At 42.6% G+C, this 27,412-nt stretch overlaps 2 protein-coding genes and 1 long non-coding RNA gene across 5 annotated transcripts; 1 reads left to right on the plus strand and 2 right to left on the minus strand.

The window, feature by feature from the left end:
* Positions 1-1,439: 1,439 nt before the first annotated feature.
* Positions 1,440-11,255, minus strand: LOC139022916 (uncharacterized). Its single transcript, XR_011473983.1, has 2 exons — positions 10,635-11,255; positions 1,440-1,767 (listed from the first exon to the last, which is right to left on the minus strand). It is a non-coding gene; the product is annotated as an uncharacterized lncRNA (long non-coding RNA).
* LOC111950727 (zinc finger Y-chromosomal protein 1) lies at positions 9,181-23,761 on the plus strand. Of its 3 annotated transcripts, none has more exons than XM_070434621.1 (8): positions 9,181-10,368; positions 11,792-11,888; positions 13,530-13,865; positions 14,013-14,159; positions 14,268-14,351; positions 14,429-14,563; positions 17,719-17,865; positions 19,743-23,761. In XM_070434621.1, exons 2-8 carry the CDS (start codon positions 11,822-11,824, stop codon positions 21,104-21,106), a joined length of 2,280 nt encoding a protein of 759 aa, XP_070290722.1. In that variant the 5' UTR covers positions 9,181-10,368; positions 11,792-11,821; the 3' UTR covers positions 21,107-23,761. The 3 variants fall into 3 exon arrangements, with proteins under 3 accessions (XP_070290722.1, XP_070290723.1, XP_070290724.1); XM_070434622.1 differs by lacking the exon at positions 9,181-10,368 and adding an exon at positions 13,085-13,225 and having other exon boundaries at positions 11,800-11,888; XM_070434623.1 differs by lacking the exon at positions 9,181-10,368 and having other exon boundaries at positions 11,800-11,888; positions 13,484-13,865.
* A 249-nt stretch (positions 23,762-24,010) lies between these two features.
* Positions 24,011-26,261, minus strand: LOC111950579 (lipocalin-like). The gene is made up of 6 exons (XM_023968257.2): positions 26,091-26,261; positions 24,988-25,127; positions 24,833-24,912; positions 24,633-24,740; positions 24,375-24,476; positions 24,011-24,273 (listed from the first exon to the last, which is right to left on the minus strand). Exons 1-6 carry the CDS (start codon positions 26,184-26,186, stop codon positions 24,254-24,256), a joined length of 546 nt encoding a protein of 181 aa, XP_023824025.1. The 5' UTR covers positions 26,187-26,261; the 3' UTR covers positions 24,011-24,253.
* Positions 26,262-27,412: the final 1,151 nt, after the last annotated feature.

Raw genomic sequence — 27,412 nt, forward strand, 5'->3', positions numbered from 1 at the left:
GGAAGTTGGTCTGCCTGCTCCTCAGTCTGAGAGATATTCTGAGAGCAGGTTCGTGTCTTTTTCCTCTGTAATATAAAAAAACTGTTTAAAACTGTATAACACAATAGTGTCTTTGAAAAACAGGGTCATATATCCCAAAGTCAATAGCGAATGTGACTATGTATATATTTATCTTGCCGTTAATGTATTTAAGACCTATTTCGGCAAGTTAACCAAGTTGTTGCTGGCTTAGCTAGCCATGTTAATAACGAGCTAAGTTAACTAGCACCGTGGGTCACTGCACTGCAATGTCACGCTAGCTATTGCTAGCAAGTGATTTGCTAGCAGGCGATTTATTGAAATATTAATTTAATGTTTATTTACTTACTACCTTAAAAAGGTTTATTTAAAAAGGGTTGTACTTGTGCTCTGTATTTTCACATTGAGGGCATGTATCATTACAGTTGCTCCTATCTGAAATATATATTGTGTCCTACCTAACCAGTGAACGTGTGGCTGTGACCGTCTTGTCAATGCCAGTCATCACTGTTTGATATATTTTACTGCAGGTAGACTTTTCTGTATTTTTGTTATTTTCTAAACACAACGCATGTATACTATATGATCACTTTGTGGATTGAGTCTGAGAGATATTCTAAAGGCAGTGAACGTGTGGCTGTGACCATCCTGTCAATACCTGTCATTACCGTTTGACATCTTTTACTGCAGATAAAAACCGAGTCAACCTGAAGTGTGGGTGTCCGTGTACCTTTCTTCTGGGGGGTTATGTGAAGTTGGTTACATGTGCAAAAATAACATTCATGGAGTAAAACATTGAATAATCCCCCCTCACTCACAAGTGTTACTGTCAAATTCAACACAACAAAAGCAATATCTTTGGGCTACACTGCACATTATTACATTGTACACTTTCTGCCTGTGGACATCTGTTCTACAATGTGCCAACAGAGCATGATACCCATTGTTGGCATAATTGATCTCCTTCAGGCATACCCCTTTTTATCCACTGCATTGAAAAAGTGAGAGGGAAAGTGTGTGGTGTTCCATAAGCCATGCCCAGCTTCAGCGACACTTGATCCCTGAATCGACTTGTTTCACCTAATTCTCTCATTCTGAAAATTAACCAGATAGTAGTTAGTTCGTTAGCTAGTTAACATTTCACACAGATTGCCAGGGTCCAGTAAGCAACTAACGTGTTATAACTTGAGGAACGGCAAAGAGTCATACCAGTAAATACTATAGCGAATTGGTTAGGTTACTAACGTTAACTCATCTAAGTTAGCTGTCTGACTTTATTAGCCAGCTAATTTTCAGACCATAAACTCAATTATTTTATCAGTTGAATTGGCTAATGTTGCTCAACATTTCTCTGGCTAGCTAACTGTTAGGCGGAGCAGCACAGTGGAACCCAAGAGCAGACTCAGACCAAGAAACAGGGATGAATGAATCATGGTATTTATTGTAACACAGGGAGATATGGAGTGCAGATCCAGGGAAGCTTGGATGAGTGGTAGGATATTAGATGTGGAGGCCGAGGTTGGAGTGAGCTGGGTTGGAACAGAGTAAACACGTCCGGAGAGGAATCCAATGGAGTGGTGGTGCAGAGAATCCAGAACAGGGTAGCGAGATGTGGAACAGGAGCCAGAGCAGAAAAATGAGCAGAGATTACGATCTGGCCGAGTGGAAGTGGCAGGACTGAGTATTTGTAGAGGTCTTGATTATGGAACGGGTTGCAGCTGGTGGGGAACTGCTCTAACTCCAGCACACCTGTCTCCAACCACACAATCACACACACACACACACAGAGAGAAAAGGAGAGGGAACGGTTGCAGGTCAATGAGACACCGGATGTCCACTAGGGTGTGTGGCAGGAGCAGATGTGACACTAACGGAGAATTCGATCCAGCTTGCAAGATATTTAACAGTGCTAACAATACTTGTTCCACCACACTTTATCCCTCACCTCAAACATCCCAAATGACAGTTGTTTTTCGGTTACAGCTCATAAAGTAGGCTTCATCACCTCACCCAGGTCTCCGTGGTCAGGCTTCTCACCTACTGTCTCTCCAGAGCGCGCGCACTGATGCTGTAACTAGCAAATTGGTTGTCTCATCTCCTCAGTCACTTGCTTCATTCTGTTGTTATGTGAATGATTGGCTGAGTTTTGGATACAGCCAGTATTGATCCAAACACGCATTACTCGTTCGCTTACAGCCAGTAGTGATCCAAAGCCCCCCACCCAAACTTTTCTCTTTGGATCTACACGAATCACGTAGGTCACCTATTTTGGATTCAAAACATTGAATTTTGCCGAAAGGTGACTAGTTTGCATCCCTGCAAGTGTGCTTATGTCTGCATAACGAGGAAGTTGGTAAAAAATTGCAACATTTGACAATTTCTGTTCTAGCGATCGATGACACCAGAGTACGCTGCCCAACCTTGTGTAATTAGAACGAGAAGATTATTCTGATAAGAATGGTGTCCGACTTGAAAAAAATGTAATATACACATTGCGAGATATATGGCGAAATATACCAGCATGCCTCTCCATAGGAAAACAATGGGGAAAGTTCTGCGTTCTAAGGGCAAAAAGTATTTTGGGGCTAGCGTTTGATGACAATGGAGTATGCTGCCCAGCCTTACATAATTAGAAAGAGGAGATTCTCATTATTAAAATGGTGTCCAATTTGAAAAAAAATCTAAATATACACATTGTGAGATATTTGGCAAAATAGACAGACATACAGTTGAAAGTTTACATACACCTTAGCCAAATACATTTAAACTCAGTTTTTCACAATTCCTGACATTTAATCCTAGTAAAAATTCCCTGTCTTAGGTCAGTTAGGATCACCACTTTATTTTAAGAATGTGAAATGTCAGAATAATAGTAGAGAGAATGATTTATTTCAGCATTTATTTATTTCATCACATTCCCAGTGGGTCAGAAGTTTACATACACTCAATTAGCATTTGGTAGCATTGACTTTAAATTGTTTTAACTTGGGTCAAATGTTTCGGGTAGCCTTTCACAAGCTTCCCACAATAAGCTGGGTGAATTTTGGCCCATTCCTCCTGACAGAGCTGGTGTAACTGAGTCAGGTTTGTAGGCCTCCTTGCTCGCACACGCTTTTTCAGTTCTGCCCACAAATTTTCTTTCGGATTGAGGTCAGGGCTTTGTGATGGCCAATCCAATACCTTGACTTTGTTGTCCTTCAGCCATTTTACCACAACTTTGGAAGTATGCTTGGGGTCATTGTCCATTTGGAAGACCCATTTGTGACCAAGCTTTAATTTCCTGGCTGATGTCTTGAGATGTTGCTTCAATATATCCACATAATTTTCCTCCCTCATGATGCCATCTATTTTGTGAAGTGCACCAGTCCCTCCTGCAGCAAAGCACCCCCACAACATGATGCTGCCACCCCCGTGCTTCCCGATTGGGATGGTGTTCTTCGCCTTGCAAGCATCACCTTTTTCCTCCAAACATAACGATGGTCAATGAGGCCAAACAGTTCTATTTTTGATTCATCAGACCAGAGGACATTTCTCCAAAAAGTACGATCTTTGTCCCCATGTGCAGTTGCAAACCGTAGTCTGGCTTTTTTATGGCAGTTTTGGAGCAGTAGCTACTTCCTTGCTGAGCGGCCTTTCAGGTTATGTCGATATAGGACTCGTTTTACTGTGGATATAGATACTTTTGTGCCCGTTTCCTCCAGCATCTTCACAAGGTCCTTTGCTGTTGTTCTAGGATTGATTTGCACTTTTCGCACCAAAGTACGTTCATCTCTAGGAGACAGAACAGGTCTCCTTCCTGAGCGGTGTGACGGCTGCGTGGTCCCATGGTGTTTATACTTGTGTACTATTGTTTGTAATGATGAACGTGGTACCTTCAGACATTTGGAAATTGCTCCCAAGGATGAACCAGACTTGTGGAGGTCTACAATTTTTTTCTGAGGTCTTGGCTGATTTCTTTAGATTTTCCCATGATGTCAAGCAAAGAGGCACTGAGTTTGAAGGTAGGCCTTGAAATACATTCACAGGTACACCTCCAATTGACTCAAATGATGTCAATTAGCTTCTAAAGCCATGACATAATTTTCTGAAATTTTCCAAGCTGTTTAAAGGCACAGTCAACTTAGTGTATGTAAACTTCTGACCCACTGGAATTGTGATACAGTGAATTATAAGTGAAATAATCTGTCTGTAAACAATTGCTGGAAAAATTACTTGTGTCATGCACAAAGTAGATGTCCTAACCGACTTGCCAAAACTATAGTTTGTTAACAAGAAATTTGTTTTAATGACTCCAACCTAAGTGTATGTAAACTTCCGACATCCACTGTACCTATATTTCCCTATAGGAAACAATAGGACGACCTCAGAGTTCCATGAGTAATTTTTTGTTGTTGTTTACTACCAGCAACGTGGGCAGTTCTCATTGCCAACAATAGCAAAGCATGCATTGTGACGTAGAACAATAGGCTGGGAATAGAACATTCGGAAGGCGAGTTGGTGCTCAATAGAGCTAATAGGAGCTGGCAGGGTGAAAAATACCCCAAAATAATGCCTATTTTTTTGTGATTACTTCAAAACTACTGGAAGCAGCTGGGATATATGGTAATATTATGAAACTGGGCTCCAGGGCAGATGCAATGAACAAGTTATCAGAAAAAGCATTGTTAAAAATGTCATGTGTCCAGCTTACTGGACTCTCATACACAAGTATATTTGCTTCTCCTCATCACACTTTGAGCAAATTTGAATCAACAAAAAATACATTGTACAAAATGTACATGTTAATATTTTCAAGACTCACATTTCATTTTTATTAACGTTGTACACCAATACACTAATAATTTGCTAATAAGTGCAAAATATTTATTTTGTGTACTATTTTACTATTACTGTATACCTGGGCCAACAACGCCATTTCTGACATGACCAGACAGGTAACAAAATGAACAACAGCTAATTAGGCACATTAAACACAAAAACGTCACATTTCACAACATTTCTGCATGGAATGGATACTAAGGCAAGGCAAGCGTTAATGCTAACGTCTGGACTCTCATACACAAGTATATTTGCCTGATAAAAGACAAAAGACAGTGCAGAATGCCCGTGAGAAAATCGTCAGAAAACTCACTGTCTAACGTTACCTGAAAGAGACCATCAAAGCTAACGGTAGCTGGGCTAGCCATGCAAAGTTGAAATCAAAGTTGAACTCAAAAATTATTCCCATTCAAGCTAACATATATTCCTACCAACAGTAGTACTAAAGTAATTTTTTGTAGTATCTGTACTTTACTTTACTATTTATATTTTTGACAACTTTTACTTCACTACATTCCTAAAGAAAATAATGTACTTTTTACTCCATACATTTTACCTGACACCCAAAAGTACTTGTTACATGTTGAATGCTTAGCAGGACAGGAAAATGGTCCAATTCACGCACTTATCAAGACAACACATGGTCCCTACTGCCTCTGATCTGGCGGACTCACTAAACACAAATGCATCTTTTGTAAATTATGTCTGAGTGTTGGAGTGTGCCCCTGGCTATCCATAAATTTTAAAAACAAGAAAATAGTGCCATCTGCTTTGCTTAAAATAAGGAATTTAAAATTATTTATACTTCTACTTTTGATACGTAAGTATATTTTAGCAATTACATTTACTTTTTATTTATTTAACCAGGTAGGCTAGTTGAGAACAAGTTCTCATTTACAACTGCGACCTGGCCAAGATAAAGCACAGCACTTCGACACATACAACAACACAGAGTTACACATGGAATAAACAAACAGTCAATAATACAGTAGAAAAAAATACAAATCTATATACAGTGAGTGCAAATGAGGTAAGATAAGGGAGGTAAGGCAATAAATAGGCCATGGTGGCGAAGTAATTACAATATAGCAATTAGACACTGGAATGTTAGATGTGCAGAAGATTAATGTGCAAGTAGAGATACTGAGGTGCAAAGGAGCAAGATAAATAAATACAGTATGGGGATGAAGTAGTTGGATGGGCTGTTTACAGATGGGCTATGTACAGGTGCAGTGATCTGTGAGCTGCTCTGGCAGCTGGTGCTTAAAGCTAGTGAGTGAGATATGGGTCTCCAGCTTCAGTGATTTTTGCAGTTCGTTCCAGTCATTGGCAGCAGAGAACTGGAAGGAGAGGCGGCCAAAGGAGGAATTGGCTTTGGGGGTGACCAGTGAGATATACCTGCTGGAGCGCGTGCTACGGGTGGTTGCTGCTATGGTGACCAGTGAGCTGACATAAGGCAGGGCTTTACCTAGCAGAGACTTGTAGATGACCTGGAGCCAGTGGGTTTGACGACGAGTATGAAGCGGTGGCCAACCAACAAGAGCGTATAGTTCGCAGTGGTGGGTAATATATGGGGCTTCGGTGACAAAACAGATGGCACTGTGATAGACTGCATCCAATTTGTTGAGTAGAGTGTTGGAGGCTATTAAATAGATGACATCGCCGAAGTCGAGGATCGGTAGGATGGTCAGTTTTACGAGAGTATGTTTGGCAGCATGAAGGATGCTTTGTTGCGAAATAGGAAGCCGATTCTAGATTTAATTTTGGATTGGAGATGCTTAATGTGAGTCTGGAAGGAGAGTTTACAGTCTAGCCAGACACCTAGGTATTTGTAGTTGTCCACATATTCTAAGTCAGAACCGTCCAGAGTAGTGATGCTGGACGGACGGGCAGTGATCGGTCGAAGAGCATGCATTTAGTTTTACTTGCATTTAAGAGCAGTTGGAGGCCACGGAAGTAGAGTTGTAATGGCATTGAAGCTCGTCTGGAGGTTAGTTAACACAGTGTCCAACGAAGGGCCAGAAGTATACAGAATGGTGTCGTCTGCGTAGAGGTGGATCAAAGAATCACCAGCAGCGAGAGCGACATCATTGATGTATACAGAGAAGAGAGTCGGCCCGAGAATTTAACCCTGTGGCACCCCCATAGAGACTGCAAGAGTTCCGGACAACAGGCCCTCCGATTTGACACACTGAACTCTATCTGAGAAGTAGTTGGTGAACCAGGCGAGGCAATCATTTGAGAAACCAAGGCTGTTGAGTCTGCCAATAAGAATGTGGTGATTGACAGAGTCGAAAGCCTTGGCCAGGTCGATGAATACGGCTGCACAGTAATGTCTCTTATCGATGGCGGTTATGATATCGTTTAGGACCTTGAGCGTGGCTGAGGTGCACCCATGACCAGCTCTGAAACCAGATTGCATAGCGGAGAAGGTACGGTGGGATTCGAAATGGTCGGTAATCTGTTTGTTGACTTGGCTTTCAAAGACCTTAGAAAGGCAGGGTAGGATAGATATGTAGCAATTTGGGTCTAGAGTGTTTCCCCTTTGAAGAGGGGGATGACCGCGGCAGCTTTCCAATCTTTGGGAATCTCAGACGATACGAAAGAGAGGTTGAACAGGCTAGTAATAGGGGTTGCAACAATTTCGGCAGATAATTAAAAAAAGAGAGGGTCCAGATTGTCTAGCCCGGCTGATTTGTAGGGTACCAGGTTTTGCAGTTCTTTAAGAACATCAGCGATCTGGATTTGGGTGAAGGAGAAATGGGGGAGGCTTGGGCGAGTTGCTGTGGGGAGTGCAGGGCTGTTGACCGGGGTAGGGGTAACCAGGTGGAAAGCATGGCCAGCCGTAGAAAAATACTTATTGAAATTCTCAATTATAGTGGATTTATCGGTGGTGACAGTGTTTCCTAGCCTCAGTGCAGTGGGCAGCTGGGAGGAGGTGCTCTTATTCTCCATGGACTTTACAGTGTTCCAGAACTTTTTTGAGTTTGTGCTACAGGATGCAAATTTCTGCTTGAAAAAGCTAGCCTTAGCTTTCCTAACTGCCTGTGTATATTTGTTCCTAACTTCCCTGAAAAGTTGCATATCATCGGGGCTATTCGATGCTAATGCAGAACGCCACAGGATGTTTTTGTGCTGGTCAAGGGCAATCAGGTCTGGAGAGAACCAAGGGCTATATCTGTTCCTGGTTCTACATTTTTTTAAATGGGGCATGCTTATTTAAGATGGTGAGGAAGGCACTTTTAAAGATTAACCAGGCATCCTCTACTGACAGGATGAGGTCAATATCCTTTCAGGATACTCGGGCCAGGTCGATTAGGAAGGCCTGCTCGCTGAAGTGTTTTAGGGAGCGTTTGATAGTGATGAGGGGTGGTCGTTTGACCGCAGACCCATTACGGATGCAGGCAATGAGGCAGTGATCGCTATATTACATTTTTATAAACGTTGTACACCAATACACTAAGGTATAAGTATATTTGGAGGGCAAGTTGGTTAGGATGATATCTATGAGGGTGCCGGTGTTTACAGATTTGTGGTTGTACCTGGTGGGTTCATTGATCATTTGTGAGAGATTGAGGGCATCAAGCTTAGATTGTAGGATGGCCGGGGTGCATGTCCCAGTTTAGGTCAATACTTTTGATACTTAAGTATATTTAGAACCAAATACTTTTACACTTTTACTCAAGTAGTATTTTACTGGGTGACTTTTACTTGAGTAACTTTCTATTAAGGTATCTATACTAAAATATGACAATTGGGTACTTTTTCCTTTTTGCACGCCACCCTGTCTACGTCACACCAAATGACAAGCATCACACCGGGAATCTTCCCCTTCAGTTGGTCAGCTTTTACATTTACCGCTACCCCAGTAATCACTTTGCCCTTTTCTTGAGAGCAAAACAATTCACATCTCTTGCCCCCGTTCATTTAACACGGAGCGCCTGCTCCCTCTGACCAGCAGAAACACAAACAATTATCACAAGACCACTTCTGGTTACCCTCACAGATTTCACAGCACCCAACTCTGTTTTCACCCACTCTGTAACCACAAATGGATCAGCCAAAAGGCAAGGGTCAACTTTTTCCAAAACGCTTCAGTCCTACTGTCACAGGCTCATCTTTATCCTGACCCTCGGTGCAAGCCTCAGGCTCAGAGAACTTCACCACACCTACCACACTTTGCCCTCATTCACTTCCATTTATCCTCCTGTCTTCAACTCACTCTGCTTACACTTTCTACCATTCTTCTTTAACAAACCATCTCCCTTTTTTCCACCATTTTAACCTACTCAAGCTCACCATCTTCCTCCCTCTCTCTCTCTTTTCCCCTCCATTCCTCCTCCGTATTCCAAGTGTCTCCTTATGATAATACTGCCCTTCTCCTGACATACATCTTGTTCTTGCCTTGTCAAGGGACACCATTTAACCAGCTGTCACAATCTCCATACAATCAGCTCAAACCCCTCGTGCTTTCTGGTGTTGGTAACTGGTTCGCCATGTTTTGAACATGTGGGCACAGAGCTCTCATCACGCTTTGAGCAAACAGAAGTAAAAGCATGGCTCCCGCTGATGACATCACAACATCAACACAATTTAGAAAATACAATAAAATAGTTCACTCTTGAAAGTAGTGTAATACATATTAAAATAACCTTAAAATAATACATGAAAATAAATATGAGAGATTTTCAGTCAAATACATAAAGTATATTTTACTTTCTAAAGCAATAGGCTACCGTTTGTGTAAGTGTTCTACTGCTTCCAGCTGAGGCCTGGGCAATAACGGTGGTGGAGCATTTACTTCTGCTGCTGAAGACACTAAGATCGAGCACCCTGACAGCTGGTCTCTCTCCTGCTACATTCAAACAATGTGCTGATATTGATCATCTTTGAAGGTATACTCAAATTGCAGGCATGAGAGAAGATCATCAATGGATAACAACTTTAAGAATAAAGAATGCCATGTGTCAAATGATTTTGATCAAGAAGTAGAAGTGGTCAATCACTGGCAAATCTGTAGCTGTCAAATTAACCTGTAAAGCGGGTAGTAACATGATTAACCAATAGGATTAGATAATTGCATCTGGCTAATGGTAGTAGGAGTAAATGTCGAACATCATCGCAGTTTGTTCATGATTTTTAGCGACATACATGAATAAACAAAGCTCACTATACCAGGCTTTCAAAGGGTATGTAAAGAAAACAGCCGCGATGTAAAATCTTCATAGTGGAGCACAATTGCTGTGCCCCTGATCGTGGCCTGTCTATAACTACCAGCAGTTGGGTGTCCAGACTTCTTCCGCATTTTCCTACGACTTTCGGGCTGTGACGTGAGTGCTGACGGCGGCCTTGGTGCTGGCGGAGCTGGGGGCTGTAGCGATTATCAGTGGAGCTTCGAAAATCTCGGCCCCTCCCTCCCTGCGCCTCAGCGGCCCGCCCAGCTAGCACAAACTCCCGATTGAATCCTGCCCGAGTCTGGGGAAACCGGACGGCCTGGAAATCGAGAGAGGCCAACCTGTACTACACAATCTGGTAAGCAGGTTATCTTGCGCTTTTTTTTTTATGTGCACGGAGCATAGGAAATGCTTTACATTTGTGATTGCATGTGCATTATTCTATGTTTCTATCTGAAAAGTGGAGAAGCGTACGAGGGGTTGGGCCTTTGCTTATTTGGGCCCCGGCCACAATAGGCCATAATTACGGCCTAGAAAATCCGCGAGTGGATTTTTCATAACATCGGTAACATTATAGTCTGCTATTAGCCAGATACCCCCCACAAAGTTTAACAGTATAGTTACCATGTTCAAATATGATATTGTAGAGATTATTTTTGTTCTGCATTAATAACGCCAGTGGGTAAAATGTTTGTCCAGGGATCTCCAACAAAATGGCGCACATCTGTTTTTGAAAACACTGAAGGAAATATGCTTTAGCTAGGCAGGCTAGCCGCCATACTTAGCAATAAACCTTTCAAGTGGCTCGCGAACTTGCTAACCTAGCTATGCACTTATGTTTACTATCGCACGGATGTGTGGGTTGGGTCAGCTGTCATGTTTCCATTGACGTTAGCTAGCTCAAAGCTGCCTTTCACTTTTTTTTTTAAAGAACTTAAACGACCACATTTAGCTAGAGTCTAATCTTTGATGTTATGTAACCATTTTACTACGACCGCCAGATACTTTTGTGAAATTCTAATTTTGTTTGCTTGTAGATATTTTGTCTTTAAATGTTGTCTTTTTGCGTAAATACCTAGGTAATTTACAGCAAGCGCCATTTTTGTACTGAATTTGTTCCCATTTAGGCTATAGTTAAAGGTTTGAGTCTGTTGATCTAATTGTGCGTGTCCTCCGGTGAGTATCATGAAGCATCACTGCTTGTCTCGCGCTCCCACACTGTTGTGTGCCAGACCACTGCTGTCAGATTTGACCGCGGGGGAATTGGATGACAACTGTGCTGCGTCGCTCAAACCTTTTGTTTATGTCTCGGTGCATTTCGGCGAGTAACCGCATATATTTTTTCACTTTGCATGACTATGAGGATGAAGATCGATAGATAGTATTTGCATGGCTGAAAACATCTCTCGTGACGTCAAAGCACATTACAACAAAATAATGATTTTATCATTACTATCATAGCTTAAATAAACCTAATCACATAGCTGCCTATACCCTTCCTATTTTTGGTTTAGGCAGTTGGCCAAGTAATATAGCTAAAATAGTTTAGAAGATTACCACCAAATAAAATGCAGACCAATATAATTGATATCCAGAAAGATTAGGACATGACTACATTTCACAGGAGGGGAAACACATGGGCATAATGATAACTGTTACATTGTAATGAGATGTATTTCTTGTTTGAGTGAGATTTAGGATTTGAATATGGTAGACTAATATTTTGGGTTGGCCATTAGGCCTATGTGACTGTGATTTGACTGGTCAATTCTTGCCTCCAGTGCTGCAGTGACAAATGAGGTGTAAGGACAATGGATGAGGATGAGACAAGGCTTGCACTCCATTCCCAGGATCCTAAAATCATTCTCCATGGATCAGGTAATAGCTACGTTTCACTGAGCATTCAAGTATTTCCCTGTACTGTTCTTTGTTCTGCACAAAAGTAAAGCTTTTCTTAAAAGCTTTTTAAAGCTATTTTCTTTGTAAGAGTGCATGCATACAGTGCCTTATGAAAGTATTCATACCTCTTGACTCATTCCACATTTTGTTGTTACAACCTGAATTCAAAATGGATGAAATATATATATTTTTTCTCCCATCTACACACAATACCCCATAATGACACAGTGAAACATGTTTTTATAAATTTCTGCACATTTCTTGAAAAGGAAATACAGAAATAATCTAATTTACATAAGTATTCACACCCCTGAGTCAAAACATGATGGTGATTACAGCTGTGGGTCTATCTGGTTAAGTCTCAAAGAGCTTTGCACAACTGGATTGTACAATATTTGCCCATTATTCTCTTCAATTTTTTTCCAGCTCTGTCAAATTGGTGGATGATCATTGCTAGACAACCATTTTCAAGTCTTGCCATAGATTTTCAAGCAGATTTAAGTCAAAACTGTAGTTCGGCCACTCTGGAACATTCACTGTCTTCTTAGTAAGCAACTCCAGTGTAGATTTGGCCTTGTGTTTTAGGTTATTGTCTTGCTGAAAGGTGAATTAATCTCCCAGTGTCTGGTGGAAAGCAGACTGAACCAAGTTTTCCTCTAGGATTTTGCCTGTGCTTAGCTCCATTCAGTTAATTTTTTTATCCTGGAAAAACTCCCCAGTCCTTAACGACTACAAGCATACCCATAACATAATGCAGCCACCACTATATGAAGAGTGGTACTCAGTACTGTGTTGTATTGTTTTTTTCCCCAAACACAACACTTTGTATTCAGGACAGAAAGTAAATTGCTTTGCCACTTTTTTGCAGTATTAATATTTTCCTTCTTTTCACTGTGTCAGTTAGGGTAGTATTGTGGAGTAACTGCAATGTTGTTGATCCAGCCTCAGTTTTCTCCTATCACAGCCATTAAACTCTGTAACTATTTGAAAGTCACCGTTGCCTCATAGTGAAATCCCTGAGTGGTTTCCTTCCTCTCCAGCAACTGATTTAGGAAGGATGCCTGTGTTTTTGTGGTGACTGGATGTTGATACACCATCCAAAGTGTAATTAATAACTTCACCATGCTCAAAGGGATATTCAATGTCTGCTTTTATTTTTACCCATCTACCAATAGGTGCCCTTTGTGAGGCATTGGAAAATCTCCCTGGTCTTTGTGGTTGAATCTGTGTTTGAAATTCACTGCTCGACCAAAGACTGTAAAAATGCGACCTGATGCGTCTCTGCTTGGCACTCAGCATTAAGGAGATAGATTGGGGTAAGGTCCTGCAATAGACTCACGTCCAGTCCAGGGGGTACATCAAGCTACATCAACCTGCCCTATGAGCTGTTCCGGCTTGCACAAGCCATGGCATAATTCCACTTTGACATTATGGGGTGGGTAGGCCAGTGACAAAAAAATCTAAATTGAATCCATTTTAAATTTGAGCTGTAACACAACAAAATGTTGGAACAAGTCAATGGGTGTGAATACTTTCTGAAAGCACTGTATGTCTTCTGCAATATGTTTATGTAGGCCAACACTGAAGATATCCACCTGTTCCTGTGTTGATGTGTTCCAGATGAGGGTGGTGCTGGAGGGGAGGAGTTTGTGGTGGAGCTGCAGGAGACGGTCCTGGTGTCGGAGGGGGAGGGGGAGGTAATGGCGGTGCATGGATTCTCTTCAGAGGAGCTGGTGATCCAGGATGCTGTTGAGGATGTGGTGTCTGAGTATGTGCACTGCGATGAGGACGAGGAGGTTGCTGTGGAGACATGTGTGATGTCGCTGGAGGGGGAGGACGAAGGCGTTGCCATGGGGGACATGCCTGAGGATGAGATGGTGGCAGACGGGCATGCCCAGGATGAACTGGACCCAGAGCAAGACACAGACGGCTGTGGGGACTACCTCATGATCTCCTGTGAGTACCATCCTGCTTCACTTCTCCAGTTCTACATCAATAGCACTCACTCAGTCACCTGGCCTCTTATAAAGAAAACATTACAGTTAGACTAATGATCAGTAGTGAATGGCTCTCTTAACTCGCTCTCTTTTCATCTCCCTCCAGTGGATGAGGCAGGCAAGATGGTGTCAGACGACGGTACAGAGGTGACTGTGGAGGGAGCCGTGGAGGACCAGGTGGAGAAGGACGAGGATGGCCAGGAGGTGATCAAGGTGTATATCTTCAAGGCAGACTCTGGGGAGGATGACCTGGGTAAGGAGACATTTGAATCATGTTCAATGCACTTAGAAAGAGGTATTCTATAACCCACGTTAGTTGATCACTAAGGAGTATTAAGTCATTGTGTGGTTGTCTGCGTAGGAGAAACAGAGGACGTGGCACTGACGGACTCTACAGGCCGAGCGCTCCGAGAGAAGATGGTGTACATGTCCCAAGGGGACCATGGTAAGAAATAAATGATGTGTGTGTGTGAGAGTGTGTGTGTGTTACGATTGTGTTAAAACTAGTGTGTTTTCCTGCAGGTGCATCAAAGATATCTGATGAGGTTTACATGGAGGTGGTGGTGGGGGGTGAGGAGCCAGTGACCCATGAGCGGTCTTACGACGGCACGGCTCTCAGTAAGGACTTCATGCCTGTGGCTTGGGCAGCCGCTTATGGTCAGTGACACACACTATTATATAAGAATGTATCGTTTAACAGGGCAGAGAATGTCTTGTTGCTCTTCTGTACTCTGTAGTAATAAGTACAGTGCATTTGGAAAGTATTCAGACCACTTCCCGTTTTGTTACGTTACAGCCTTATTGTAAAATGGATTAAATATTTTTTGTAAATTCTCAATCTACACACAATACCCGATAATGACAAAGCGAAAACAGGTTTTTAGAACATTTTACAAATGTGTGTAAAAAATAAAATAAATGAAATACCTTATTTACATAAGTATTCAGGCCCTTTGCTATGAGACTCGAAATTGAGCTCATGTATCCTGTTTCCATTGATCATCCTTGAGATGTTTCTACAACTTCATTGGAGTACACCTGTGGTAAATTCATTTGATTGGACATGATTTGGAAATGCACACTCCTGTCTATGTAAGGTCCCACAGTTGGCAGTGTATGTCAGAGCAAAAACAAAGCCATGATATCAAAGGAATTGTCCGTAGAGCTCCAAGACAGGATTGTGTTGAGGCACAGATCTGGGGAAAGGTACCAAAAAATATCTGCAGCATTGAAGGTCCCCAAGAACACAGTGGCCTCCATCATTCTTAAATGGAAGAAGTTTGGAACCACCAAGACTATTTCTAGAGCTGGTTGCCCAGCCAAACTGAGCAATCAGGGGAGAAGGGCCACTCCACCAATCAGGCCTTTATGGTAGAGTAGCCAGATAGAAACCACTCCTCAGTAAAATGCACATGACAGCCAGCTTGGAATTTGCAAAAAGACACCTAAAGGACTATGTCCATGAGACACATGATTCTCTGGTCTGATGAAGCCAAGATTGAACTATTTAACCTGAATGCCAAGCGTCAAATCTGGAGGAAACCTGGCACCATCCCTACGGTGAAGCATGGTGGTGGCAGCATCATGCTAGGGGGATGTTTTTCAGAGGCAGGGACTGGGAGACTAGTTAGGATCGAGGGAAAGATGAACGGAGCGAAGTACAGAGATATTTGATAAAACCTGTTCCAGAGTGCTCAGGACCTCAGACTGGGGTGAAGTTTCACCTTCCAACAGGACAACAACCCTAAGTACACAGCTAAGACAATGCAGGAGTGGCATCAGGACAAGTCTCTGAATGTCCTTGAGTGGCCCAGCCAGAGCCCAGACTTGAACCCAATGAAACATCTCTGGAGAGACCTGAAAATAGCTGTGCAGCGACGCTCCCCATCCAACCTGACAGAGCTTGAGGATCTGCAGAGAAGAATGGGAGAAACTCCCCACATACAGATGTGCCAAGCTTGTAGCGTCATACCCAAGAAGACTCGAGGCTGTAATTGCTACCAAAGGTGTTTCAACAAAGTACTGAGTAAAGTGTCTGAATATGTACAGTGCTGTGAAAGTATTTGCCCCCTTCCTGATTTCTTATTTTTTTGCACATTTGTCACACTTAAATGTTTCAGATCAAACAAATTTAAATATTACACAAAGATAACCCAAGTTAACACAAAATGCAGTTTTTAAGTGATGATTTTATTTATTAAGGGAAAAAAGCTATCTGAACCTTCATGGCCCTATGTGAAAAAGTAATTTCCCCCTAAACCTAATAACTGGTTGTACCACCCTCAGCAGCAACAACTGCAATCAAGCGTTTGCGATAACTGGCAATGAGTCTTTCACATCGCTGTGGAGAAATTTTGGCCCACTCTTCTTTGCAGAATTATTTTAATTCAGCCACATGGGAGGGTTTGAGCATGAACCGCCACAGCATCTCAATCGGATTCAAGTCTCCAAAACCTTCATTTTGTTTTTTTAAGCCGTTCAGAGGTGGACTTGCTGGTGTGTTTTGGATCATTGTCCTGCTGCAGAACCCAAGTGTGCTTCAGCTTGAGGTTACGAACTGATGGCCGGACATTCTCCTTCAGGATTATTTGGTAGATAGCAGAATTCATGGTTCCATCAATCACAGCAAGTCGTCCAGGTCCTAAAGCAGCCCCAGACCATTACACTACCACCACCATATTTGACTGTTGGTATAATGATCTTTTTCTGAAATGCTGTGTTACTTTTACGCCAGATGTAACGGGACGCACACCTTCCAAAAAGTTCAACTTTTCTCTCGTCAGTCCACAGAATATTTTCCCAAAAGTCTTGGGGATCATCAAGATGTTTTTGCCAAATGTGAGACGAGCCTTTGTTGTTTTTGGTCAGCAGTGGTTTTCGCCTTGGAACTCTGCCATGGATGCCATTTTTGGCCAGTCTCTTTCTTATGGTTGAGTCATGAACACTGACCTTAACTGAGGCAAGTTATTTCATTTCTTTAGATGTTGTTGTGGGTTCTTTTGTGACCTCTTGGATGAGTCGTCGCTGCACTCTTGGGGTAATTTTGGTAGGCCGGCCACTCCTGGGAAGGTTCACCACTGTTCCACTGTGGTTCGCTGGAGTCACAAAGCTTTAGAAATGGCTTTGTAACCCTTTCTAGACTGATAGATGTCAATTACTTTGTTTCTCATCTGTTCCTGAATTTCTTTGGATCGCGGCATGATGTCTTGCTTTTTGAGATATTTTGGCCTACTTCACTTTGTCAGACAGGTTCTATTTTCTTGATTCAACAGGTCTGGCAGTAATCAAGCCTGGGTGTGGCTAGTGAAATTGAACTCAGCTTTCAAAAAATGTGATTAGCCACAGTAAATTCATGATTTAACAAGGGGGGGGGGGCAAATACTTTGTCACATAGGGCCATGAAGGTTCGGTTAGCTTTTTCCCCTTAATAAATAAAATGATCACTTAAACTGCATTTGGCGTTTACTTGGGTTATCTTTGTAATATTAAAATTTGTTTGATCTGAAACATTTAAGTGTGACAAATGTGCAAAAATGTGCAAAAAAAAAAAGAAATCAGGAAGGGGGCAAATACTTTTTCACAGCGCTGTATGTAAATGTGATATTTCAGTGTTTTATTTTTAAAACATTTGCAAAAAATTCTAACCATGTTTTTGCTTTGGTATTGTGTGTAGATTGATGGGGTGGGGGGGAATTTAATACATTTTAGAATAAGGTTGTAATGTAACAAAATGTTAAAGTCTGCGCCGTATCGCTGCTCTAGCAGTGTTGAGAGGTGTGCATTTGCATTCAACGTTTACGATGTGATTCCAGGTTCTGAGGACAGTGAAAGCTGTGAGAACAGGAACGGTGCCGCCAGTGCTCTGCTGCACATTGACGAGTCAGACGGAGTGGACAAGGTCAACAGGCAACGGAACAAGAATAAGAGAACAAGGGCTGAGCCTCGCCAGGTCCAGACAGGTATTTAGCTGTCAGATGGGACTGAACTACAGTCAGGTCCCAAATTGATTGGCACCCATGATAAAAATGAGCAAATAACACTGTCAAATAATTAATACAAATAGTGAGCTACACTACATGGCCAAAAGTATGTGGACATCCCTTCAAATTAGTGGATTCGGCTATTTCAGACATACCCGTTGCTGATGGGTATATAAAATCGAGCACACAGCCATGCAATCTCCATAGTTTTAACATTTGCAGTAGAATGGCCTTACTGAAGTCCATGGAGACTTTCAACATGGCACCGTCATAGGATGCAACCGTTCCAACAAGTCAGTGTGTCAAATTACTGCCCTGCTAGAGCTGCCTCAGTCAACTGTAAGTTCTGTTATTGTGAAGTGGGAACGTCTAGGAACAACAACGGCTCAGCCGCGAAGTGATAGGCGACACAACTTCACAGAACGGGACCACCGAGTGCTGAAGTGTGTAAAAATCTTCTGTCCTCGGTTGCAACACTTACTACCGAGTTCCAAACTGCCTCTGGAAGGAATGTCAGCACAATACCTGTTCATCGGGAGCTTCATGAAATGGGTTTCCATGGCCGAGCAGCCACACACAAGCCCAAGATCACCGTGCGCAATGCCAAGCGTCAGCTGGAGTGGTGTAAAGCTCGCCGACCATTGGACTCTCTGGAGGAGTGGAAACGCGTTGTCTGGAGTGATGAATCACGCTTCACCATGCCCGAATCGCATAGTGCCAACTGTAAAGGTTGGTGGAGAAGGAATAATGGTCTGAGGCTGTTATTTATGGTTCGGGCTAGGCCCCTTAGTTCTAGTGAGGGGAAATCTTAAAGCTACAGCATACAATGACATTCTAGACGATTCTGTGCTTCCAACTTTGTGGCAACAGTTTGGGGAAGGCCCTTTCCTGTGTCAGCGTGACAATGCCCCCGTGCACAAAGCGGAAATGGTTTGTGTGGAAGAACTTGACTGGCTTGCATAGAGCCCTGACCTCAACTCCATCGAACACCTTTGGGATGAATTGGAAAGCTGTCTGCGAGCCGGGCCTAATCGCCCAAGATCCGTGCCCGACCTCACTAATGCTCAATGGAATCAAGTCTCCGCAGCAATGTTCCAACATCTAGTGGAAAGCCTTCCCAGAAGAGTGGAGGCTGTTATAGCAGCATAGGGGGGACCAACTCCATATTAATGCCTATGATTTTGGAATGAGATGTTCGACGAGCAGGTGTCCACATACTTCTGGTCGTGTAGTGTATGTGCCGATACAAAAGTATGTGGACAGAATGTAATGAATATTGTGTGCTACCGGTAATTATTTTTGTTGAAATTGCTCAGAGAAAGAGATTTTGCTTAATAAACAAAATGCATCTAAAAGATAGGGGTCAAAAATATTGCCACCCCTGTATTCAATATACCAGCACCCTCCCCTTGTGAGGATAATGACACTGAGCCTTTTTCTAAAATGTTTTATGAGATAGGTGAACACATTGGGATGGGTCTTAGACAATTCCTCCATACAGAATCTCTCCAGATTCTCCAATGGGAGGGTGCTGGAGTATTGCATTGTAGTTTTGAGATTTATTTGTTAAACAAATTCTTTCTCTAAGCAATTGTATTAGTATAAAATAACATAATTTTTAAGCATACAATATAGCTCAGTATTTGTATTGTTATTTTATACAGTCGTCTTTGCTCTTCTTTATCAAGGGTGCCAATCATTTTGCATTTTGATTCTATGGGCTGGGCAACTGCGGGTCATTTATAAAGTCAGCTGATTGCCAAACTCACTCTGCACAGGTTTTCACACGTTTCATTTCTGAATATAGATCATGTGATATCTGGGAGTCATGAGTTTGTATCTGTTTCCCATTCCAGCCATCATTATTGGTCCATATGGCCAGCCTCTGACCGTATACCCCTGCATGCTCTGTGGCAAGAAGTTCAAGTCGCGAGGCTTCCTGAAGCGCCACACCAAAAACCACCACCAAGATGTCCTGACCAGGAAAAAGTACCAGTGCACGGACTGTGACTTTACCACCAACAAGAAGGCAAGCCTTCATAACCACATGGAGGGGCACACACTGAGCAGCAAGGGTCTGTTTGAGTGTGAGGTGTGTGGCAAGGAGTTCCACCAGCAGGCGGCGCTCTTCTCACATCGACTGCAGCACCACCACCGTGAGCCCAAGAGTCCGGTGCCTTCACAGGCCAACAAGATGCACAAGTGTAAGTTCTGTGACTACGAGACGGCTGAACAAGGTCTGCTCAACCGCCACTTGCTGGCTGTCCATAGTAAGAGCTTCCCTCACATCTGTGTGGAATGTGGCAAGGGCTTCCGGCACCCCTCCGAGCTGAAGAAACACATGCGCACACACACCGGCGAGAAGCCTTACTCTTGCCTCTACTGCGACTACAAGTCGGCTGATTCNTTCCGGCACCCCTCCGAGCTGAAGAAACACATGCGCACACACACCGGCGAGAAGCCTTACTCTTGCCTCTACTGCGACTACAAGTCGGCTGATTCCTCCAACCTGAAGACKCATGTCAAGACCAARCACAGCAAAGAGATGCCCTTCAAGTGTGARCGCTGCTTCCAGACMTTTGCTGAGGAGGAGGAGTTGCTGCAGCACGGGCTGACRCACGAGGAGGCCAAAACCCAYCWGTGTGCCCAYTGTGAACACAAGAGCTCCAACTCCAGTGACCTGAAGCGCCACATCATATCGGTGCACACCAAGGACTACCCCCACAAATGTGCCGTCTGCGATAAAGGYTTCCACCGGCCGTCTGAACTGAAGAAGCACTCGGCGTCGCACCGTGCCAAGAAACTGCACCAGTGCCGGCACTGCAACTTCAAGATCGCGGACCCCTTTGTGCTCAGTCGCCATATCCTGTCAGTTCACACCAAGGAGCAACAGGCCTCTCCTGAAAAGAACGGGGCCAAAAGGACCTTATTGGGGCCTTCCCCTGCCAGTGCACCGATGGCAAGGAAGCAGGTTTTGGTACCTGGTGCTAGTTCTAGTGCTGCGGGCATGGCCAAGGGGCCCAGGGAGAGGAGGGTGTACCAGTGTCAGTACTGTGACTACAGCTCTGGGGATGCCTCGGGCTTCAAGCGCCATGTGATCTCCATCCACACAAAAGACTACCCCCACCGCTGTGAGATCTGCTCTAAAGGCTTCCGCAGGCCCTCGGAGAAGAGCCAGCATATCGCACGCCACCACAAGGACTTAGTGCAGGCAGAGTGACCCTGGCACAACCTACCCCTCATACCACAACAAAAACACAAATGGAACCACTACCACACCGTAATAAATTGTATGTATGTATACTGAACAAAAAATATAAATGCAACAATTTCAAACATTTTACTGAGTTAAAGTTTATATAAGGAAATCAGTCAATTGAAATAAATTCTTTAGGCCCTAATCTATGTATTTCACATGACTGGGAATACAAATATGCATCTGTTGGTGACAGATACCTTAAGGGTAGGGGCATGGATCAAGTAACCAGTCAGTATCTGGTGTGAGACCACCATTTTGTCTCATGCAGCGCGACACATCACCTTCGGATCTCGTCATGGTATCTCTGTGCATTCAAATTGCAATCGATAAAGTGCAATTTGGTGTTCGTTGTCTGTAGCTTATGTTTGCCCATACCATACCATTACCATGGGGCACTGTTCAATGTTGACATCTGCAAACCACCCGCCCACACGACGCCATTCACATGGTCTACGGTTGTGAGGTCAGTTGGACATACTGCCAAATTCTTTAAAACAACGTTGGAGACAGCTAATGGTAGAGAATTGAACATTCTTTTCTGGCAACAGCTCTGGTGGACATTCCTGCAGTCAGCATGCCAATTGCACGCTCCCTCGAAACTTGAGACATCTGTTGTGTGACAAAACTTCACATTTTAGAGTGGCCTTTTATTGTCCCCAGCACAAGGGGCACCTGTGTAATGATCATGCTGTTTAATCAGCTTCTTGATATGCCACAACTGGCAGGTGGATGGATTATCTTTGCAAATGAGAAATGCTCACGAACAAGGATGTTGACAAATTTGTGCACAAAATTTGAGAGAAATAAGCTTTTTGTGCGTATGGAACATTTCTTTTGATATTTTATTTCAGCTCATGAAACATGGGACCAACACTTTTCATGTTGTTTATATTTTTGTTCAGGGTGTGTATGTGTGTCTGTCTGTTAGCTGCATTAACATGGGACATCTTCTGTTATTATTACCCCAGAGACTCTCAAGCTAACTTTTCTGCAACTGAAAATTAATATAAGTGTACATATACCTGGGTAAGGCCTATGGAATCATGTGACAAAGCCCTGTACAGACTTGCACTTTGTCTGCATATCCCCCTGCTGGTGAAAGTGTGCATTGTTGGATGTGCAAGAGTCTGAGGTCTTTGTAGATTCATACGTTAGTTTTTACTCCACAGCCAACAGTCCAGTTACTAAAGTAGCAACTTTTAATCCTACTTTTTACTTGTTGACACACAACTAAGACAAAATGTTATCTACAAGCTGTTTGTATTCACACAATGAAATGGACATTCACCTGCTGCGAAAAAGCAGGTCCACTGAGCAGAGTGGTCGAGATGAACTCTTATTCGAATAGCACTTGCCAATATATTTAATGAACTATGAATGCAGTAATCATGAACTCATGAATTATACCTGATGCTTTGAATGCTGAGACACTGAGAGAATGTGTTTTGTATGGGGTTGAGTGCCAGTTGTGAGGGATGTGTCAGTTAAGACATTACAGAAATGTATCTATACCCTATGAAAGTCCTGCCTACTTCCTGGTTCAAGTCCCATACTGTTTTTGAATGGGCGTCAAGCTTATATCATCAAATTCATGAAAATGTGGTCATTTAAATAAAAAAATGATGTCACATATTTGTATCCGTGGATTAATTCACCTTTATCCAATGGGTTTTATGAACGTTTTTGATTATGGAATATTAAAATGCAATTGGAAACCCTATTAAAGGCATCAGGTATAAGTAAATTAATCCATGAGTACAAATATAATTTGACATATCTTAAATAACCACATTTTCATTTATTTGATTATGTAAGCTTGATGCCCATTCAAAAAACAGGACTTGAACTAGGAAGTAGGCGGGACTTTCATAGCGTGTTGTGCTTCCTGGTGCTCTGACCCCACATCTCCATGTCATCATATCTTTGTTGTTTTGAGGAGAACTGTCTGTCTGGTCATGGACAATGCCTGGAGAAGGAGTTGACTGCATCATAGCAAATAGCCATGTCCATTGTAAAAGCTGTGGTTTCTTTTAGTTAATTCACTTCTTTACACAAAATGAGATACTAGATGTGGTTGTTTATCCCATGGGGGTGGGGGGATCTAACAGGTAAGCAGTATCATTTAGAACCAACCCATAAACCCATCTTCATACAGATTATTTAACCCCTAATAAACTTGATTATCAGACACCTGAAATATGATGCAGTCCCAGCAAGGCCTTCAGAGTTAGATTGCACTAGATCTGGTACCACAGACTCATGACCACAACATACTTCCTTTACCCAAACACACATCCACTTATGCCAGTGGCCAGGGAGAGGCATTAGTCCCCTGAGGAGAACTACAACTTGTAAAGACTGGTGGTATATTTGTACTCTGGCTTTGACAGTTCCTTCCCCTGTGATCATTTTTGTTTTTGTATTTATTTCATCATGAACTTTGTTGTAATATTCAGTGTAACTAGAATTCTATAGGAGGTAAATTATTGTTTTGTACACATTTTTAAATAAAGTGTGTAGATGTAAACATATAACAGGAGGAATCAGAGCTGTGTTATGGATGTACTTGACGTATTTGTTGAAAAAGCTACAAAAATATAATAGCATAATATTTTACCTGCATGTTTGTCTTTTTAATAATTGACAAATGTGTGTAATTGTCAGCTACCTAATTACTGCAAGGAGTAGGATAACATTTTCAATAGAATGATGGTACACCAAGGTTACTTTTAGAGCTGGGTTTACATGACATTTGATCAACACAAACTTCTAAAGCAGCTAACATCACATCTTAGGTTCAGAGGTATTAAATACCCAACATATTCTAGTTATCTGAAGAGTAGAATGACTGACAAACGGAAAAAGCACTAGACAGTATTTTATTGGAACCAATCAGGGAAGTGAAAAACTAAGGTTACAAGATTGCCTAACCAGCTACGCTGGGCTTCAGTATGTATTGCAGATGCAAGTTAAGATGTAGTCTGATGGATCACTGCAGCTAAAGATGATTCATGGTTGCCACAGTGGCCATGGGTCTACCCATCAAGTAGCAAAGCCATGAAGAAGGATCAAGGGAGCACGCCTTGGAAGTAAAGAAGATGGATGAAATTACGCAGCGGGACACTCATCTGCAGAAAAAAAGACGGTTGATAAGTCTGAGACGTTCCACACTTCTATCCAGAAATATTGTCCAACTTAACCACACTTCACAAACAGAGATGGGATGTACCGTTTTTGGGGAAGATGGCGATGTTTTCAGGCTGAATGCCCTTGTCCAGGGAGAACTGCCTAAACTTCTGCAGCAGGTCAGGGCTCAGGTCTGTTCCACGGGCTGTAGACACAACACATGTAGTGCATGGCAGACTAAATATACTGTGAAGGATGCAATATTTTGTAATATAAGATTTCTAACAAATGATGGGGAAAGGAATAGTGAAACAATGAGACTGAGTCATAGGATTTTTCAGAGTAGTGGAAAGGATCGTACCATACAGGTTGGTGAGCACAGCTGAAACACCCTTGGTCTTGGTGTGAATAAGAGCAAACTCGTCATACTTAACGTCAACGACACGCATGTCATTTTCATTACTCCAGCCTAGAGGGGACGAGAGGGAGTTGAATTGACAATATCACACACAGGCCCATTAGTGCACTGTGTGTGTATGTGTTTATAGGTTGTAGACTTACGCTCGCTATTGTAGATGAATTTCCCCGCAAGGTTTGTCTTCTTGGCCAGGTGGTTCATTCTCCAGCAGGAGCCATCAGCGCTACAGAGACAATACAGTTCATACAGAATCAGCACAATGTCTCTCTCTTTCTCTCACTCTCTCTCTCTTACTTACTTCCGGCTAGTGTATGCAATATCCAGGTCTCCATCAGCAGTTGGTGTCAGCATGGTGGTGCCCATCTTCATGTCGGCCCTGTGTTTGACGAACCACTGGGCATTAGTGGCAAATCCAATCACGTACCACTTTCCTGCCACCTGCAAAAACCAGCCCTGATTAGATTACATCACCTCCTCATTCCTGTCTGCAGGGGTCACAGAAAGTATCAACCTTAAAGAACGGCTGCCTTTGAAAAGCAACAGATCCCTATGAAAACGGCCTCTGTGGCATCAATATGAGTCCGAAAGTTATTCTAGTATCAACATTGACTTCAAAGTGTAAATAGGATAATTATGGAGATAAAGTCAGTCTCGTCTAAAACGGAGTTTGGAACATCCGTGCGTCACAACGGGTAAATGAAGGTTGGGTTTTGATTTGAGGATTTTTCCACTAACATGGGGTGAACAGCTGCGGTGATTGCTCTCTATCTAATAGCATAGACAGTGAGACAGACCTGCTCAGCAGCTCCGACTGTTCACATTAGACAACAACTCATGCATTTCTTTGCTTGAGAAATACTGCACTAAACACCTTAGATGTAAAGCCGCACAACTAAAACATCCTTGGCAAAAACGTCAAAATAAATGAATTACAGATTTCTATTTCTATTTAGTTCACTCTGGGGATTTTGAGAAAGTGAAATAGGCTACAGTGTCTCATGGGGGACAAACATCAATAACCAAATGTGGAATCGGCCAGGAAACACACCTCCAAGACTGAAACTTCATTTTTCTAATGAGCAACAGAAAAACCCACGTGCCAATCAGTGTGTTCAGTGGTTCTTTAAATCTGCGAGGGCTGATACTGAAATAGCCCAGAATCATTCATGAATGAACATCTCAATAACTCTTGTCTCAATATGAACACCTGACAATGTGTCACTAGAATTCCCACATTTCGTTCATCCCTTCCATTTGAATCTTGTTTTCATCACAGGTTTCTTTCTGTATTCTTTCTCCTAATGTTTCTTTTTTCTCCATAACAATCCCTAGTTTGTTCCTCGTCATTTGATTTTCAATGTAATGCTGATTTCTGATCCCTCTCTTCATTTTCTCTCTTACCCCCTGTAGATTGAAGTCTCCTTGGGGCATGACCTCAGCGGTGACAACCAAGGAGCAGAGCAGTGCTCCTAGTGCGCTCAGCAGCATGGTCGTCATGGCTACAGCAGAGCAGGGTCAGTATCAAGAATTATAAAGGACAAAACAGGAGATCTGCTTTTCTTTGCTACCTCTCACTCCTATATATACTGTAGAGCATGGGCTTACTGTAGAGCATACCCCCCCCCCCCCCSCCCCCCGTACACACACAAGCTGCTACCTGCTACCATCTCTATCCCCCGCCTCTTAGACACACGCACACACACAATACCCATGGGTGGAGATGGGGCTTGTTGGGGGTGTGGCTGTGACCTCCCACTCCTACCCTCTATAGAACCCCGGAGGTGGTGAGATCACCGGGTTCAAACAGGGGCAGCATCATGTAATATGTGTAGGCGTGTGTGCATGTGAGTGCATGTGAAATGGGCTGAAAGCTGTTTTATGCAACAGCCCATCAATTTAGAAAATAAAATACCAGCAGCCAAAATAGACGGACAGTGATAAACAAAGCAGTATCTGCCCCTCCAGTGCTTTCTGTGGGCAGGAACTAGTGAATCAAATCTAACTGTCAGCACTTTAGATGGTAAACAGAGCTCCCCCTAACACACAATCCCTGTATCTCTCTTTGTGTGTGTTGTTTAACGTGACATTTAACTATCAGTGTAAAACCTTGCTTGAGGGTGAAGAGCAAGACAACATGTAATGTTAGTTTCATATAATCTCAGGTCAACACAATTTTAAAGGTATAGTCAATTCAAAATACAACTTAACATGATTTTCCACATATATTTTGAGTGGTCTATCTCTTTAAATAATATACTGCTTCGGGCAAGTAATCCTTACATAAGTTCTAAAAATCTATTTGCCAGTTGTTAATTTTCTGCTCTTGTTGGAGGCGGTAGACATACTGTGATGGAACAGACACACCTACAGCTCACATATTGTACCTTGCCAGTTGGTACAGGGGTCTTGAAACATATCATTATTCAATCCAATATTGAAAAATCTAACTCAGCATCTAATGACAATATTTGTGTGCTTATTTCAGGTGCATAAATACAATCAAACCATGATTGAGGGGCTTAAATAGTTTATCAGAACATTATTTTATGAACAAAAAAGTTTTCATTTTACAAATTCAAGCTGCAACTTGAATTTGTATTAACATGTATTTACAAAAAATAAAACCACAAGGGATTTTAGTCTACTGACTGAACAACCATGCATGCAAGTTTTGTTATTACTGTGCTATGTTCTATGGTATAGATCAGGGGTCTCCAACATTT

The sequence above is a fragment of the Salvelinus sp. IW2-2015 genome, linkage group LG23 (genome assembly GCF_002910315.2).
Source record: "Salvelinus sp. IW2-2015 linkage group LG23, ASM291031v2, whole genome shotgun sequence".
NCBI classification, from domain to species: Eukaryota; Metazoa; Chordata; class Actinopteri; order Salmoniformes; family Salmonidae; genus Salvelinus; species Salvelinus sp. IW2-2015.